This window comes from Geotrypetes seraphini, chromosome 4 (assembly GCF_902459505.1).
Source record: "Geotrypetes seraphini chromosome 4, aGeoSer1.1, whole genome shotgun sequence".
NCBI classification, from domain to species: domain Eukaryota; kingdom Metazoa; phylum Chordata; class Amphibia; order Gymnophiona; family Dermophiidae; genus Geotrypetes; species Geotrypetes seraphini.
In genome coordinates this window covers 36,412,202-36,430,624 of record NC_047087.1, presented here as the reverse complement: position 1 = coordinate 36,430,624, position 18,423 = coordinate 36,412,202, and the positions used below count along the sequence as shown (strand labels likewise).

The window sequence follows — 18,423 nt, the reverse complement described above, 5'->3', positions numbered from 1 at the left end:
TTCCTGCTTTCTCCGAGATTCGAGATCTCCGAGAATCTCAGAAAGAGCAGGAACTAAGGCCTTGAGCATGCGCAGATGCTCAAGGCCCAGCGAACAGGAGGACAGGTCTTCAGGCACCGGCATGTCCTGTGCGTTGGTGCCGGTGCTGGGTGCCAGATGGGGGGGTGAGTGATGTGTTCGGGTGGGTGATGGGTACGGGGGGGATGTTGGATCACGGCGGGAGGGAGGGTAATGCCGGTTCTCGGGGGGGGGGTAGAGCAGTGCCACTAGCCTCGGAGGGGGGGGGGGAACGAATCAAGCGAGTTTCCCTTACTTTCTATGGGGAAACTCGCTTTGATATACGAGTAATTTGGTTTACGAGCATGAGTTGGTTTAAGTGGAGAGTAATTATGTTAAGGAGTGTATTACAACTATGCTACACAGTACACATGTAACCTGTTTAGTGAATGTGAATACCTAGTCTTAGAATTGCCCTCTACATGGTTCAGCGCTCCAACCCGAGCTGCAGCATAGTGAATCTCAGCATTGCCAACCCTGCAGCTCAGGTTGGAGATGCTGAATTTACCATTTGGTCAAGAGTTGGATTTTTGCACCAACTAGTATTTTATAATGCCCCTGAAGCAGCCCCAGGCGAAACATGACCAAGTCAAGTATCTTGTTTAACTTATTTACCAACAAAGTATTTAAGGAAAAACAAAGAAATTGGTTGAGTTCCATTGAACCCAAATCATTCCTAACTAAATTAGGACATTTAGACATTCCTACCCTAATTCCTCATCAATAAATGAAAAAGAAAAGAAAAGAAATCTCACTTCTGTTCTCGAGCTACCAAAAAGTGCTGCAGTTGAATGGGATCCCAAAAAACAAATTCAGTGTCTTGTATCTTAACCAAATATTTACAAGGGAACTTCAAATAAAATGATGCCTCAAGTGTCAATACTCTAGTTCTCAATTTCAGAAATTCTTTTCTCATAAACTGGTTGGCTCTTGAGACATCAGGAAACATACTAACCAAATCCCCACAGAACTTGGTCAATCTATTTTTAAAATAAAGTTTCATTAACAGCATTTTATCTGTCTCACTCATACATATTAATATCATTGTGGACCGAGTCTGGATAACATCTTGAGAGTAATGTAATGTAATTTATTTCTTATATACCGCTACATCCGTTGGGTTCTGAAGAAAATATACATTAAGATTATAAATGAGAAGTAAGAAGGTACTTAAAAAATTCCCTTACTGTCCCGAAGGCTCACAATCTAACTAAAGTACCTGGAAATTAATAAAGAAGAGAAAATAAAGATGATTGAAAAAAGAAAAATTCTATGTGAACTTATAGGATGGAAATTAAACTGACAGTGAAGAACTGTATGAAAAATACATATGGAATGCAGTTAGAGAGGGTAGGTTACAATCTATTTATGGTATTTGTTTAATTGGAAGGTGTTAAGGTGGGTAATTTGGGGGAAGGTTATCTGAAGGTAGGTGAATCTTCTGGAGGTAAAAGAGGAGGGGTTAGGATATTTGGATGAATTTTTTGAAAAGCAGGGTTTTGATTTCTTTTCTGAATGTTTTGAAGTTGTCTGATATTGTCATAAGATTGGAGATGGAATGGTTGATTTTTGCTGCTTGTGTTGCCAGAAGGTTGTCAAACATTTTCTTGCGTTGTGTGCCTTTGAGTGGGGGGAAGGCGAAAGGGTTCGAGGTTCTTCTGTGTCTTGAGGTGGAGATTTGGTTTAAGCGGTTGTTTAGATAGGAGGGGGAAGAGCCGTGTAATGCTTTGAATATCAGGCAGTCTTCTAAAAACTCTGTCAAATTAACATCATCCGTTACCAGATGGTCCACATCTTGTACAGTTTCCTTTTTCTTCTGGGGAATATGATAACAATTATTTATTGGAAAAGTATCTGCATTGGGTAATCCCAGTATTTCCTTAAAATATTTTCTTAATAATATTATGGTAGTAACAAATGAGTCACTGGGAAATTAACCAAGCAATATGCTTCCCTTTTAGTGGGCTTGTAAAGGATTGTTTTTAGTATTATTTGTTGTACTGGAACTTGTATGGAAACCTTTTTTTCTTTGATATCTTTATGATATTGTAAATGTACTAAATCCAATTTAAAAAAAAAAAAAGTATCTTGTTTAACAGCTTGGAGCAAAGATTTGGTGAAAATTAATAAACTATCTTCCCATCAGCTTGCTGTTATCATTGTATCCTGAATACCTGGCTGGCTGGGATTCCTCCAGGACAGGTGTGGGAATCATGGCACTACATGCATAAGTCCCTTCTTTATAGCAGAAGTGTCAAAGTCCCTCCTCGAGGGCCGCAATCCAGTCGGGTTTTCAGGATTTCCCCAATGAATATGCATGAGATCTATTTGCATGTACTGCTTTCATTGTATGTTAATAGATCTCATGCATATTCATTGGGGAAATCCTGAAAACCTGACTGGATTGCAGCCCTCGATGAGGGACTTGACACCCCTTATCTAACCCAAAGGGGATGTTAAAACCCTGTGATACACACTGCAGTAGATCAGAATGGTTGTATCTTCGTATATGATCACCAATAGTGCCCCTTTCTGTATTGTATTTCCAACATAACCAAAACACTAGTAGGGAACATAACTTTCAGTTTTACAGGGGTGTCATGTTATATCAGGGGTGTCAAAGTCCCTCCTCAAGGGCCACAATCCAGTCAGGTTATCAGGATTTCCCCAATGAATATGCATGAGATCTATTTGAATGCACTGCTTTCATTGTATGCTAATAGATCTAATGCATATTCATTGGGGAAATCCTGAAAACCTGACTGGATTGCGACCCTTGAGGAAGGACTTTAACTCTCCTGTTTTATAACATCCATTCTCCTTTCCTCCACATTCTAAAATCAGTGCTTCTTTTCTTGCGTGCATACATTCTCTTTTATAATGGTATCCACTGCTATTCCAGAGTAGAGAATGACATGGTGACAACTTTGTCCTCCTAGGAACTCAATTGCCCTGTTCCTGCAAGTTTTTGTCACCGTCTGTCCCTGCTCCATTCCTGTAAGTTCTGCCTTAACCACTCAAGCCTCACACACTTATGATTTTAAAGTGTTTAAGGATTGTGCCGATGAGGACAGAGTTTTCAGGAACGGGGCAGGGACAGGAAAAGAACTTGCCAGATGGGAAAATGAGTTCCCGCAGGGATGGGGGAAAATGTGTCCCGTGTCATTCAATTCCAGAGTACAGAGTCTGAAATGTCCTTCCAAAAGCTCACGACCTTTTACCTACATAGTGAGGGGTGTAGCTAGACAGCTAGTTATGGGTCAGCCTGAACCCAAAACAGGTGGATATTAAACAGCTGATTCTATGAATGGCATCTAAATCAGCCAGTGCCTTAAAAAAAAAAAAAGCACCAGTCGTATGTCACACTTAAGCATCGTTTATGGAATCACGGCTAGTGGCACCTATGTAAAAACTTAGGCGCCTGAAACATAGGCCTCTTAAAACCCCCTTCAAATGTTTCAGGCGCCTAAATTTTGGGAGAATCGTGCTTAGTGGTGCCTAACTCACTCTGCCCATAGAAAGGCCCACTTATGTTTCAGGTTTATTTAAAATTTAATATTGCCTATAAAATTTCTAAGTGATGTACATGATAACAGTCATATTTCAGCTTAAAATTTAGACTTACTTGATACAAAAGGAACTGGGGATAGAACTACATTAATTATAGGAAAGGAACAAATATGGGACAGTACAATTAGGATTATAGGGGAAAAGAACTATGGCCTCCTTTACTTCAAATTTTAAGGCACTTATCCCTAAAGTTGAGCAGGTGCATCTTGATATAGGAACACTGGATCATCTGCTGTCTTTTGATACTCAATTTTTGGAAGTCGATATGGGGAAAGATTAATGCTATACATGAGTCATCAATTCCATTGACATATGAGGTAGTCATATGTGGGATGATATTACATCTGAAGCCCTCATTGGACAGATATAAGGTCAGCTTTTCCTTATGACCGGATAGCCATGCAAATGGTTGCTCACAATTGGAAGAACTGGGATCGCCTTAATTTTTCCTTTTGGTGGGCAAATTTATGTTTAAGTTATAGGTATGAAAAGATGAATGCGGATATGCTTGGGCATACTAAGAGATTCGAGTTCATTTGGGGCCCATTGACGTCTTTTATGGATTCATTATAGTTGTCTTTTACTTTATTTCTATTGGTATAACACACACACACCCAGGGGGAGGGAGGGCGGTATTTCTTTTGTATGGTTCTATTCCCTTATGAAAATGTTGGTTGGGTGGGGTTTTAATGTTATATGGATTCTGATTGATTATAAGTGCATATATGATTACTATTTACATAGATATTGTATTTTTGTTAGCTTTAGAAACTCAATAAAGATTAAAAAAAAATAAACTATTCTCAGACTGAAATTTTTTTCCTCCTACTGGTTTTAAAATTATTTCCCTGTAGCTTTGCTTATTCCCTAGTCCTTGTCATTTTTGGCAAAGTGAAAAATCAATCCACTTGTACCCATTCTACACCACTCAGGATTTTATAGACTTCAATCATATCTCCGAGACGTCTTTTCCAAGCTGAAAAGCCCTAACCTTTAGTCTTTCCTCATACGAGAGGAGTTCCATCCCCTTTACCATCTTGGTTGCTCTTTTTTGAACCTTTTCTAGTGCCGCTATATCTTTCTTTTTCTTTTTTTTTATAATTCTTTATTCATTTTCACAAATTACATTAAGTGTTAATATTTTCATTCACAGTAACAATAAATACATCACTTATAAACAATCATTGGTATATTACATATATTCTTATCCCTATCCCTCGCCCATCCCCCCAACCATATACTCTATTATTGTATGATATATGTAATAATAAAATACCCCGCTATATCTTTCTTGAGATAAGGAGACCAGAACTGAACACAATATTCCAGGTGAGGTCATACCATAGAGCGATACAGAGGCATTATAACAAGTCTTGTTAACCATCCCTTTTCTAATAATTCCTAACATCTTGTTTGCCATCTTGCACATTAGGCGGAAGGCACCCTTTATAGAATCAGCCCCTAAGGGCTTAGGGCTAGATTCAGTAAAAGGTGTCCAGACACACTGGGAAGATCCATGTTGAAACAATGTTTTCTAAAAGGGCACTCTGTTTTATTCAGTACCAGCTTAGTGTGGATTTTGTGCCTAATTTTGTATGCCACCAATTAAGCCTGCCAATACCTGGTGTAAATGCTGGCACCTGATTTACAGCAGTTGGCTGTATTCTATAACATTGCACCTTACTTCTGGGAATGCAAACCCCAGCTGTGTTTGCCAAGTTGCTACTTCAGGAAGCCAAGCACTGTGCAATTTCTTGTACACATCCCACAATAAGATGCTCCTTAGCTCTTGGCAAAAACTTTTAACAGTAGTTGTACCTTTTTGTTTAAAAAGTTTTTGCTACAGCAGGAACTTGGCAAAACACAGCCTGTGTCGCAGCTGAGGTTTGCATTCCTATAAGATAAGTGCCCTTACATTTATAATTGGTTTTGATATATTGGGACATTAGTACATGATGAAAGTACACTTTTGTGCAATTATAATTAGAACACCAGAGATGACTACTAGTTCTTTGTAACTTCATGGTTCTTTGCAAAAAGTTGCTGTATGAGCACAATTAACATCTTGCATTTTATTTTCACATTGGGAGATATTATGTGATTTATTGTTCTGTAGGATTTTGGCTTTTTGGCCTTGAATACCACCAGAGATGGAACCTGTTGTACCAAAAACAGGTAGGTTGTTCCAAGCGTAAGGCGCAGCAAGGCAGAAGGGATGAGTTAGGAGTTGGCTTAGAGAAGGGTACAGACAAGAGCGACTTATCCAATGGAGTTCCCGGGGTGGAGAATAGGGAGAGAAAGTAAAAGATAGAGGAGCTGCAGAGTGAATACACTTGTAGGTCAGTCAAAGGAGTTTGATCTGTATGTAGACGTAGACAGGGAGTCAATGAAATGACTTGAGGGGGGCAACTAGCATATCTTGGTGGAATACGAGGCGTGCAGCAGAATTCTAACAGACTGAAGGGGAGAGAAGTATTTAGATCTTCATTGAGGACGAATGATAGATCAACCAGTTAAACTTAATTTTGGTGTACCAATTAGAACTCACATCTGCTTGGTATGTGCACCCCAATATGACAATATTTTTCTCAGGTGTAAAAAAAGGGTGCTTTGTTTCATTGATATTAGGGTTTATTTACTGCCTTTTTGAAAAAAAAACCTCACTCAAGGCAGTGTACATAAAGAATAAGTGAAACACAAGCAATAGATGGTTACAACAGTAAAAATATTCAAAAATTACAACCGGTGGCGTAGTAAGGGCGAGCGGCGTCTGGGGTGGTAGTGCCCCTCCCCTGCTGTTTTCCCTGCAGAACGAGACTTAGGGGTGATCGTCAGCGAGGACATGAAAGCTGCCAATCAAGTGGAGCAAGCTTCATCCAAGGCAAGGCAAATCATAGGTTGCATACGCAGGGGTTTTGTCAGCCGTAAGCCTGAAGTCATTATGCCATTGTATAGATCCATGGTGAGGCCCCACCTGGAGTACTGTGTGCAATTCTGGAGGCCGCATTACCGTAAGGATGTGCTGAGACTGGAGTCGGTCCAGAGAATGGCCACCCGGATGGTCTCGGGACTCAAGGATCTCCCGCACGAGGAACGGCTGGATAAGTTGCAGCTGGACTCACTCGAGGAACGCAGAGAGAGGGGTGACGTGATCGAGACATTCAAGTATCTCACGGGCTGCATCGAGGTGGAAGAAGATATCTTCTTTTTCAAGGGCCCCGCGGCAACAAGGGGGCATCCGTGGAAAATCAGGGGCGGGAAACTGCACGGTGACACTAGGAAGTTCTTCTTCACTGAAAGGGTGGTTGATCGCTGGAATTGTCTTCCACTTCAGGTTATTGAGACCAGCAGCATGCCTGATTTTAAGGCTAAATGGGATAGACACGTGGGATCTATTCACAGAGAAAGGTAGGGGAGGATCATTGGGGTGGGCAAACTAGATTGGCCGTGGCCAGGGCCGCCATCAGAAATTTCTGGGCCCCTTACTGAGCAATCCTATTGGGCCCCCCACACACCCCTTGACGCCCCCCCCCTTCTTCCATGGGCCGAATACACACATACTTTTCTGCTAATGCTCCACCTAAGCCAGTCCCGTAAAATCTTCTCACGTCCATTGGGTGATTTGGCATAGAGGAGATATTCATAAAAAGAACGTCCGTCAAGATCTTTACTCATAGACTGTGCCATTTGCTTTAAATCATCTTCCATCATTAATCCAAATTGCACAATTCTTTCTCTGTCTTTGTCCTGAATGGCATCTGGCCACATTGCTGGATCCTTCCAGTCAACAAATTTATGAGCAGGCGCGGAGAACGCATTTTTAAACAAATGTAGTTTATTCTTGTACTCCTTATGTAATTTTAATCATCTATGGATATGTTTGTATGTTTATTGTTCAAATGGTTTTATTTATTTCCCCAAATTTATTTTTGTTATATGCATTGAAAATATTTGATATTGCGTTTAAATCAAAATCTCAATAAACTTGAAACTTGAAACGAGTGCCCGTGAGGGTGAAATACTCAAAACTTAGAAGAATAACAATTTACTTAAAGTTTTTGCTACGCCAGCTTTCTGGTATCTTTACATACAGTGGCGTCTGTAGCATATGTAACACCCGGGGCCCATCATTTTTTGGCACCCCTCCCCATCTGTAAGAAAAACATGATTTTTAGTAACAAACCACATGTCACACATGAGTACCTAGGAAAAGGCAGCATCTTACATATTGCAGTGAGCAGTACATCAATACACCCATTGTAAAACTAAACAAGCCAGACCAATCAATCCTACACCGTCAATCCTAACAGAAAACCATGTCTTTTGAACACACAAAACACAGAAAACACCTTCGCCTAGTATGGAATATGTCATCACAAACTAACCCCTCACTCTTTTACAAAACTGTAGTGTGGATTTTAGCCACAGTGGTAACAGCCCTGACGCTCATAGAATTCTGAGCATCAGAGCTGCTACCACCACGGCTGGCACTAAAAAACGCTCCATAGTTTTGTAAAAGAGGGGATAAAATAGAAATACACAGTTCAACGCTCTAGCTCAGAGGTGCCCAAACGTTTTGAGTTTGTGAGCTACTTTAAAATGACCAAGTCAAAATGATCTACCAACAATAAAATTAAAAAACACAAAGCACACTATACGCTGAGAAAATGTTAATTATCATTCCTATTCTGGATTTTTTTCAAAGAGGTCAAGGCAGATGACTCTATACATTGTCACCTCAGTAACAACCATACAAAAATAGACAAATATACCCTCCATCCTTTTTATTAAACCACAATAGCAGTTTTTAGCGCAGGGAGCTGCGCTGAATGCCCAGCGCTGCTCTTGACGCTCATAGGATCCCTGCGCTAAAACCCACTATTGCGGTTTAGTAAAAGGGGACCATATTGTAAAATATAGACAGCAGATATAAATTCAGAACTGTGCATAGTAAGTGAAGGGAAGTTTTCATCTCTGGGAATTTACCCAGTTAACTATTAAGTTATTTGGGCAAATTCCTTTGAAAACTGTGGTAATACTGCCTCCACTTTGCTAAATTTAAAATAAAATCATTTTTCCTACCTTGTCTGGTGATTTCATGAGTCTTTGGTTGCACTTTCTTCTTCTGACTGTGCATCCAATCTTTCTTCCCTTCTATCAGCCTGTATGCTTTCTCTCCTCCACACCTCATTCCCTCCCCCAACTTTTTCTTCCTCTCTCCCTGACCTTTCTTTCTTTTTTTCTGTTTCTCTTCTTTCCTTCTGTTTCCCTGCCTGCCCCCTTTATTTCTTTTTCCCTGCCGTTCCCCAAGCCACTGCCACTGCCGCTGCCATCGGGGAACAGGACCCACCAATAGATAACAGGCCCCAAAGCTGACGCCAACGCATGCTCTCCCTGCTTCGGGCCGATCAGTCTTCCTCTCCCCGACGTCAATTCTGCCGTCGGAGAGGAAGTTCCGCCCAGCCAGGCAGCGATTGGCTGGCCTGAACTTCCTCTCCGACTGCAGAATTGACGTCGGGGAGAGGAAGACTGTTCGGCCCGATAGATTAGATCGCCAAGACAAAGTGAGTCCTGGGTGATCGACTCACTTTGCCTTGGCGAGCTACTGGCGCCCCTGCCTTAGAACACTGCCTAGGACCCTGGGGGAGCCCGGGCCCCCTGTCAGCTCCGGGCCCCTGAATGCAGGACTGGTAGTACTGCCCTGATGGCGGCCCTGGCCGTGGCCCTTATCTGCCGTCTATTTCTATGTTTCTATGTCCTGCCACCTGTCTCCTTCTCATTCCCCGGACCTTTATAGCCTCTCCAGCACAAGCAGCATGCCCTTTGACGTCACTTCCTAAGCACAGGTCCCAGAAGCGACGCGGGCAGCAACCTCACACTGGGGAAGGCAAGGGGAGGAGCGGGGGAGGGGGCAGAGAGGTGGAGGTTGCCACACCCTCAGCAATTCTGTGCCCAGGGCTAACCGCCCTTCCCACGCCACGGATTACAAAGTATGGCATAACATGCTGCATTACAATGTCACTACAGCGTGTAATTAAAATGTTATATAAACATAGGGTGTAGGACCTACCCCCTCCCTTTACTAAGCCACTGTAGAGGTTTCTACCACAGCTGAGCACTATATGTTCCAACCTCACAGAATTCCTATGAGTGCTGGAGCATTTCGTGCGCCGGTAGAAACCTCTACAATGGCTTAGTAAGAGGTAGAAGCTTTTGCCTCCCGATGAGAACACCACCAGCGTCAAATACATTACATTAGCGATTTCTATTCCACCATCGCCGTGCAGTTCAAGGCGGATTACAAAACAATTGCAAAAAACGTATTACATGAAGAAGATATCTGGTAATTTCTAGAGGAGATAGAATAGAAAAATAATAATAATAATAATAATGATGGGATTTTAGTACGGGCTCCGTCCACTCTTCAATTCGCATTTAGCCCCAGGCAAGTGTTTATTGATGTCTAGCAAAAGACCGATGAGGTCTAAATAACCACTGCCCTGTGCATAAAATTCCTAAATTTCAAGGAAATATGATACGAATAAATGTATAACGCTGAGTGTAAATTCAAAGCGGGAGGAAAGAGCTGAAAAGGCGCTTTAAACCCCCCAAAAGCAGGCTTAAATATAACAAATAATAATGAAAAATTCAAAAGTCATAGTTTGAAATCAGAAAAAACAAGGAAGGCAACCAAGTCACATCAAGGTCTGTGAGGGGGAAGCTCAAAGTGCCTAACTTGGCTCACAACTTGCAAACCAAATATAGTGTAATATGTCAAAGAACATGTCACATTATATGATGATATAGGGCGCTCTCAGTGTGAACCCTCAGTGATAGGAGCACAGCTCCGACACTTCACTTCTGGGCCAAGGCCATAAGCCTCCACCCGCACACCATCATCGAGCGCCCTGTGTGTGCAGAAATCAAACCAATCAACAATCAAAGTGAGTAAATGAAACTCAACACAAACAACCTGAGCGACCCCCACACAAACCCTGCCAGCCAAACCCCCTCAAAAAACTCACACAAAATCACAAACAAAGTCAAAAACCATACCAAAAAGTGAAAAACATGTCCAAAAGAAACAATACTTATCCAAAACTGTCACACAAACGGAAAAACCGCGCCAGGAGGAGAGGTACAACCGCGCTGGTTTCGGGAGGAACCCTTCTTCAGGAACCTGGCCTCCAACAGAACACAAGCAGAGAGGAAGGCTTTGATTGTTGATTGGTTTGATTTCTGCACATACAGGGCGCTCGACGATGGTGTGCGGGTGGAGGCTTATGGCCTTGGCCCAGAAGTGAAGTGTCGGAGCTGTGCTCCTATCACTGAGGGTTCACACTGAGAGCGCCCTATATCATCATATAATGTGACATGTTCTTTGACATATTACACTATATTTGGTTTGCAAGTTGTGAGCCAAGTTAGGCACTTTGAGCTTCCCCCTCACAGACCTTGATGTGTCTTGGTTGCCTTCCTTGTTTTTTCTAGTTTAGGATTTGTTTGGCAAATTAGGAGTGTGTTGTTGTTGATAGTTTGAAATCAAGCAGCTAAAGTGCAGTTCAACTTAAGAGTGGCGACATGAACTCGAGGGGATCCAGCTATCTCCACTCGACAGAGCCTCGTTTCAGAATCTTCATCAGGAGTAGAAAATGCTGGATAAATGAAAAAGCAACCAGTCTGCTCAATCAAGACGGGAAGTGATAAATCCTGCAAGAGACAGCTTGATATAATCACACTGGAACTGAAGGCAGTGAAGAGCAATGGCATCCGGAGTATTTAAAGACACTCGGGAGCCCTGCCAACGGCAATGCACTCTAAGCGTGATGACGTATCAGCCGACGTCAAAATGCATACAGCTGTTAAGACACAAAAATCCCTTACGTCAAAACGCATTCAGCTATTGGGTGTAAAAATTCCTTAGGAAAAGTTTTTGTATTTTGAAAAGAATATGAAAACATGAAAAAATGAGTAAAAGTTAAAAAAAACAATGCAAATGCAGAAAGGAAGAATTGTTCCCCAACGGAGCAAAAAAATAAATAAATCGCTAACAGTAACCTATGCTGAAAAAAATTAACATTTTCATTCAGTCCAAAGGGAGGGAATGCCCTGAGATGAAAAATCCTAAAATTTTCCCTTTATAAAAGGTAAGTGCTTTTATCACCATTAAAAGTAGTGGATATTTGTTCCAAAACACACCATTTGAGTTGGGAAATAGTATGATGAGATACGTTGTGGGAAGCCATAGGAGCTGTGTGTTTTCCAATTCTCAGACAACTGCAATGTTCTATTAATCTGACTTTTATTGCCCGGGATGTACAACCAACGTAAATCTGGCCACAAGGACATGTTATTACATAGATTACAAAGCTCGACTCGCATGAGGTAATGGACTTTAGATGATAAATCTGCCTAGTAGCTGATATATGAAGTGTCACAGAGAACAGTGGCCACTTGGAGAGTGGAAACCATTTTCAGCATGGTAATGAGAATTCCGACGGAAGTCAAAGGAAACCAAATGTTCCGACAAGTTTTTGCCTCATGTGAACGCGATACAGGTATTGTCTCTGAATACTAGATGTAATTGCAATACATGCCAGTGAGATTTTGAATGCTCCTGGTCACAACCGAGGACTGAGTTGAGTGAGAAATGACACAAACTTGATTGGACGACGTTTCCCTTCTACTCTGTCAACAACAGGTCTCAATTGGCATGTCAAGCTCTTAAATAAGCCTTCTGAATCACAGATGCAGGATAGCCCCTTGTCAGAAATTTATCCCAAAGGATTTTAGCTTCCTTCCTGAAATCTAGGTCAGTGCATATTCTTTTGGCCCATAAAAATTGGCCAATGGGAATGGCTGCTTTTAGGCATTTTGGGTGACAACTAGAATCTGACAGAAGGTTATTTCTTTCAGTGGGTTTATGGTGAACTTTAATAAACAGTTTACCTCCTCGTATGATTACAGTTGTATCCAGAAAATTAATAGACTCTTTATGGCTGGTAAAGGTAAACCGCACACAAGTAGTGAGAGAATTAATCCAAGCGACAAAGGTGGTTAAATGTTCTTCAGTGGAAGTCCAAATGAAAAAGATATCATCGATGAACCGCATCCAGCACAAAATGTGCTGGAAATAGGTGCTTGAATAAAAATAAATAAATAAATAAAAAAAGTCTTCTTCAAAATTGGGACATGAAGAGGTTTGCATACTGGGGACAGCTGCTGTACCCATGGCCATCCCTTGACACTGTTGGTAAAAAGCATCATTAAATCTGAAGTAATCTCTAGTCTCTCCAGTATTTTCTACTCTCGATGAAGATTCCGAAACGGGGCTCTTTCGAGTGGAGATAGAGTGGCGACACGCGCTCAAGGGGATCCAGCTAAGTTGAACTGCACTTTAGCTGCTTGATTTCAAACTATGACTTTTGAATTTTTCATTATTATTTGTTATATTTAAGCTTGCTTTTTTCAGCTCTTTCCTCCCGCTTTGAATTTACACTCAGTATTATATATTCATTTGTATCATATTTCCTTGAAATTTAGGGATGTTATGATGTACAGGGCAGTGGTTATTTTAGACCTCATCGGTCTGTTGCTAGACAAACACATTTACCTGGGGCTAAATGCAAATCGAAGGATGGACTGAGCCCGTACTGAAATCCCATCATTATTATTAATATTTTCTATAGAATTTTAGACGCTGGTGTTATTCTCATCAGGAGGCAAAAGCTTCTACCAATTGTTTTGGATTAGTTTCTCTATTATATTGGTGGTTATTTTTGGGTTTTTGAAGCCTATTTAGTAAAAAAGAAGGCCATAGATAGGTAAGAAGGTTAAGAAACATGGGACTAAACTTAAATATTGCATCTAAAAAATCATTACCATAAAAGCCCACCTAAGTGCTAGCCTATAAAACTGAACCTAAAGTTAGGCACCACTTAGAATGTATTTACATGGTTACCACTATGGACTCCTTTTACGAAGCCGCGTTAGCGGTTTAATGCGCGTAATAGCGCACGCAAACAGCATTGAGCTGGCGTTAGTTCTAGCCGCGTAGCGCGGGTTTAGCACGCGCTAAAAAGCTGCGTGTGCTAAAACCGCTAACGCGGCTTCGAAAAAAAGGAGCCCTATATGTTTTATTACCGAGAACACTACTAGCCAGTTATAAAATGGGTGGGCCAAATATTCCGCTAGCGGCAGTCAGCATTTTGCCGACCACCGCCGGCATGATCCCTGCAAATTCAATGACCGCTCATATCTGGCCTCTACCTTGAATTTCCAGGGATACGGGGAACAGTGAAAACCTTGCCAGTTAAAAGTGTGATAAATCAGTACTTAACAGGCTGTGGTGAACCACAAAGATAGGATTGACTAATGTGGTTACCTTGGCAGATTTTAAGTGCTGAATATTGGCACTGAAATAGCCAAGTGCTGACGCCACTCTCGGAAAGCTCCCAAAATAGCTCGTTTTGGGTTGGGCATAACTGACATTTTCAGCAATAGTATCCAGTTAAATGCTACTGAATATGCCCCACACAGACAATATGAACAGCCAAGAGCCTCTCCTGGCCATTTAAATAAGTTTTAAATATTGGGACCGGCATTTTTTTTTTTTTTTTTATACCTCACATAGGTAACAGTGTGTGTATGATTCCCATGCTCAGATTAAGGGTATAAATGGTTCTCTATATTAGGGCCTAAAACCCCTGGTGTCAGGTATGCATGAGGGGAGTTAAAAAATCAGTGCCTAGATTTTTCAGCAACATCAAAGCCAAGGAAACAAAACAACGTCATTGGTTACTCAATTTACAGCTTGTTTGATTTGTTTCAGGTTATCAGGCCATGCCAACAATGTCAACAGAGGGAGTCCATGTCCAGGGAAAAATAGCTGGAGCACTAGCAGCAGCAAACCCACCTGCCTTTCCCTCCCCCCCACCCCCCAAAAAAAAGGCAGCCTCTTCCCAAAGCCTTTTTCCCTCACCACCAACTGCAGCCCCACCAGAAAGGATGCAGCTGCTAAGGCAGGCAATGGGCATCAAAATCTGTCCCTGCCTTTCTGTGCACATCACCAAAACTCTTATCCCTGCAATCTCTTTATTGGCTAGTTGCCAAAATCTGTTCAGAATATACTCTTGCAGCTTTTACCAGCTACTGTAATTAGTAACTTGCTTTATATAGTCTTGAGCATGGTACGAGTGTGCGATTCATAAGTAAGCATAAATATAAACTCACATCGGTCCAAATCCGACTTCTAGATAAGAACATAAGCAATGCCTCTGCTGGGTCATACCCGAGGTCCATCATGCCCAGCAGTCCGCTCACGCGGTGGCCCAACAGGTCCAGGACCTGTGCAGTAATCCTCTATCTATACCCCTCTATCCCCTTTTCCAGCAGGAAATTGTCCAATCCTTTCTTGAACCCCAGTACCGTACTCTGCCCTATTACGCTCTCTGAAAGCGCATTCCAGGTGTCCACCACTTGTTGGGTAAAGAAGAACTTCCTAGCATTCGTTTTGAATCTGTCCCCTTTCAACTTTTCCCAAGAAAGTGTATTGGAGATATGTTCTACATGCCCTTAGAAAGGTTGGAATTGCAATAATCAATTTAAAGCATGAGCACAAATCATTCTACCAGCAAAAAAACATGAACAGGGACAATCTGCAGTGAACTATAAGGAGTGCAATATAGTTACGCATTCATAACCACAATTATCATAGGTCAGTTTGGTTTTAATGCACTGTTTTCACAATTTAAAAAAACTGTTCTTATTGGAACAATGTATCTTTTCTTTCAGAAAGTGTCAATGAAATTCCAGGAATAACTAATTATCACCACTTAGCATGCAAGGTGTTCCTCAGGCTATTCGCACATAACTATATCACACACCTTATAATTCATGACAGATGGTCTCTTATTCATGTTTCTTACTGGTAGAATGATTTGTTGGCACGCCTTGTGTGCTTAATGAACTGGTGTACTAGTTTGACCTCGTATGTTCTAAGGGAATTTGGCTCATGTAAATTGATTTATCATGCAAAGGACAGAACAGAAGTAGAAAGGGTATCCATTATATCCGTTATGTAAATATTCTTGTGCACTTGTGTTCCATTAGTTTTTATGCTGACATTAAAATCTGCAATTTGGATTTCAATGTTGTTAAAAATGTGTATTTTTAAAATGTTTCATGGTAGTCCTACTAGGTTTCAGTTTGCTGATTTTCAGTTTATACTTGATTATTTTGCTACTGTTATGCAGTTAAAAAAAAATTCTAAATATTATGTTAGACTATACCTTTGTGGACGCCTTGGGCGATTCTCTTCAAGGCCAATTAATATGTGCAAATAATAAATGGAGAGTAGAGAGTTGCGTGGGACAGAAATCCCACCCATCCCCTCCAGGGTCCTCTCCGTCCCCACCCATCCCCGCAAGGAATTACCTCCATCCCTGCCCCATAAAAAGCAGCAATTACTTCTGACAGGATCATCAATTCCACAGTTTCTTTTGTGTTTGCGCTGCTGTTTTCCTTGTGGAATCTCTTTGGTGGAACCCTTTTTGTGTTTTCTGTTCAGGTAATTAACTTATAAACCCCCTCTTTTACTAAGGTTGACGTGTCCATTATATTATAGTAACATAGTAGATGACGGCAGATAAAGACCCGAATGGTCCATCCAGTCTGCCCAACATGATCCAATTTAAATTTTTAAATTTTTTCTTCTTAGCTATTTCTGGGCAAGAATCCAAAGCTCTACCCGATACTGTGCTTGGGTTCCAACTGCCGAAATCTCTGTTAAAACCTACTCCAGCCCATCTACACCCTCCCAGCCACTGAAGCCCTCCCCAGCCCATCCTCCACCAAATGGCCATATACAGACACAGACCGTGCAAGTCTGCCCAGTACTGGCCTTAGTTCAATATTTAATCTTATTTTCTGATTCTAGATCCTTTGTGTTGTGTTATATGGATGAACTCTGCTTCCAAAGCCTTCCATCCCCGTGGGAGTCCCATTGGCTAGAGGGGGGTCCCCGTGGGAGTCCCGTGGGTTAGGGGGGATTCCCGCAGGACCCGCGGGATTCCTGAGATCCCTGTTCCCATGCAGACCTCCAATGCAGAGACCCATATACATGACGTCACACTTAAAAAGTACACGGCTAAATTGCTCGTTAAAAATAGCGGGGTGGCCTTGCTTGTAGCAGGCTACTTTGTTAGACAGTCTTTGCAAATGGTTGCAAGGATAGTCCTCGAAAACTATAATTATCTAGGACAGAAATAGCTTCATTAGATGACCTTCAATTAGTTCACTCTCTTGCACATTGCCTACTAGAGCCAGTGCCTTTATTTTCCTGGAACCTTCTCTTTGGAACGTCTGTTCCTGAGACATCGTTTGAAAAGTCCTATAAAAGCCAAGACAGATCTTAAAGAAACAAAACCCCCAAACCCTTCACCTATTTTCTATGGCATTTAATCCTCAAAGAACACTGGGGGATGGAGGGTAGGAACAGTCATGTTTCTTTCTATGCTTCAATGATTGCTATTCTAACTGGAGCTCTTTCCTTATGCCAATTAGATATTATATTGTGTATTTTACCGAGACTTGGCGAGAAAACGGGGTTTTCTGGTATTATATTAATGGAGCAACATAACAGACGCGTTTGTTTACAAATCAATAAATACTTTTTATATCTTACCGGTAGTTAAAACAGCGGTGAGCCAAAGCCACAGGATCAGCTTGCGACAGGACAGCATTACAGCAATTAAGTGACAGAATGGCCACAACTATGCAGTCTAAATACCACTCTGGTGTTCCCTAACTGAATCTACTTCTGGAGGTTGGAGGAACTTGGCGTAACTTGGCGTTCAGCTTTTGAGGAAGAGAGAGGCGTGAACTTCTCTTGGTTATAAGACGACCCGAGCTCTGTCAGTCGCAGGAGAAAGGAATCGAATTAGTCAGAGAAGAGAAGAGGATCATTTGGAACAACCGGTTCCAAATCACTTGGCTTCACCTGCTCAGCTGCTCACCTTTTTTTTCTTTTAACTAGGGAAGAAGGACCTCCTCTTGGCCAACCCAAAACTTGCTCGGCGCACACCCAAAGCTGAACTCCATCCAGCATCGGTTTTGCCCACAACAATGTTGCTTTGTTCCAAAAACACGCGAGATGATTTTAACATTTGTTCTTCTGAGAGCGATGACCGCTGAAAAAGGGAGTGGCGGGGCTCAGGCAGGATTAAAGAGATGGAGCTGGCGGGGAGCCTAGAAAGGAAAACTTGGGCAAGCTCCTAGACCCAGAAGCAACCCTGCTCCTCCGCACCCTGAGGTTGTGAGATCAAATCCTTGTGAAGTGCCCACCGCTTTGAATGTGAGCTTTGGAATGCCAATGTGACAAAAAGGCGGTATAAGAGTCTCCCTTCCCTTTCTCTAGAGGGCTGTGTGTGAGATACCAGGGCTGGTACAGGGGGGGAATGAGGTGCCCTGCACCCCCTCTCGATTAACTTTCAGATCCCAACAGCTTCTCCTTAATATTTTAATAATTAAAGTGATTCATCCCTCCCAGAACCATCCTGTCAACACACATTTGGTCAGCCTTTTGTTAAATATTAAGCTCTGTTTTTGTAAATATGGTACCGTATATACAGAACAGGAGTGCGATTTTGGAAAACCATTTATAAACGAGCTATTTGACAATGCCTAGTCTTCATGTAGGTGAAAGTGGGCAAACACGAGTCACTCAGGGCATAGTGTGCTGCTTTGACTGCAGCTGTTTGGTGGTGATGGTGGTGGTGGGGAGGGGGTGCTGTCCCT

At 41.8% G+C, this 18,423-nt stretch overlaps 1 protein-coding gene across 1 annotated transcript in view; it reads right to left on the bottom strand.

Moving 5' to 3' along the window:
* LOC117359413 (fatty acyl-CoA hydrolase precursor, medium chain-like) overlaps nt 1-17,692 on the bottom strand; it is a 111,132-nt gene extending 93,440 nt beyond the window's left edge. The window contains exon 1 of the mRNA XM_033942146.1: nt 17,312-17,692. Within this exon, the coding sequence (XP_033798037.1) occupies nt 17,312-17,369 (58 nt within the window). The 5' untranslated portion in view covers nt 17,370-17,692. The remainder of the gene's footprint in view (nt 1-17,311) is intronic.
* Between the last annotated feature and the right edge of the window lie 731 nt (nt 17,693-18,423).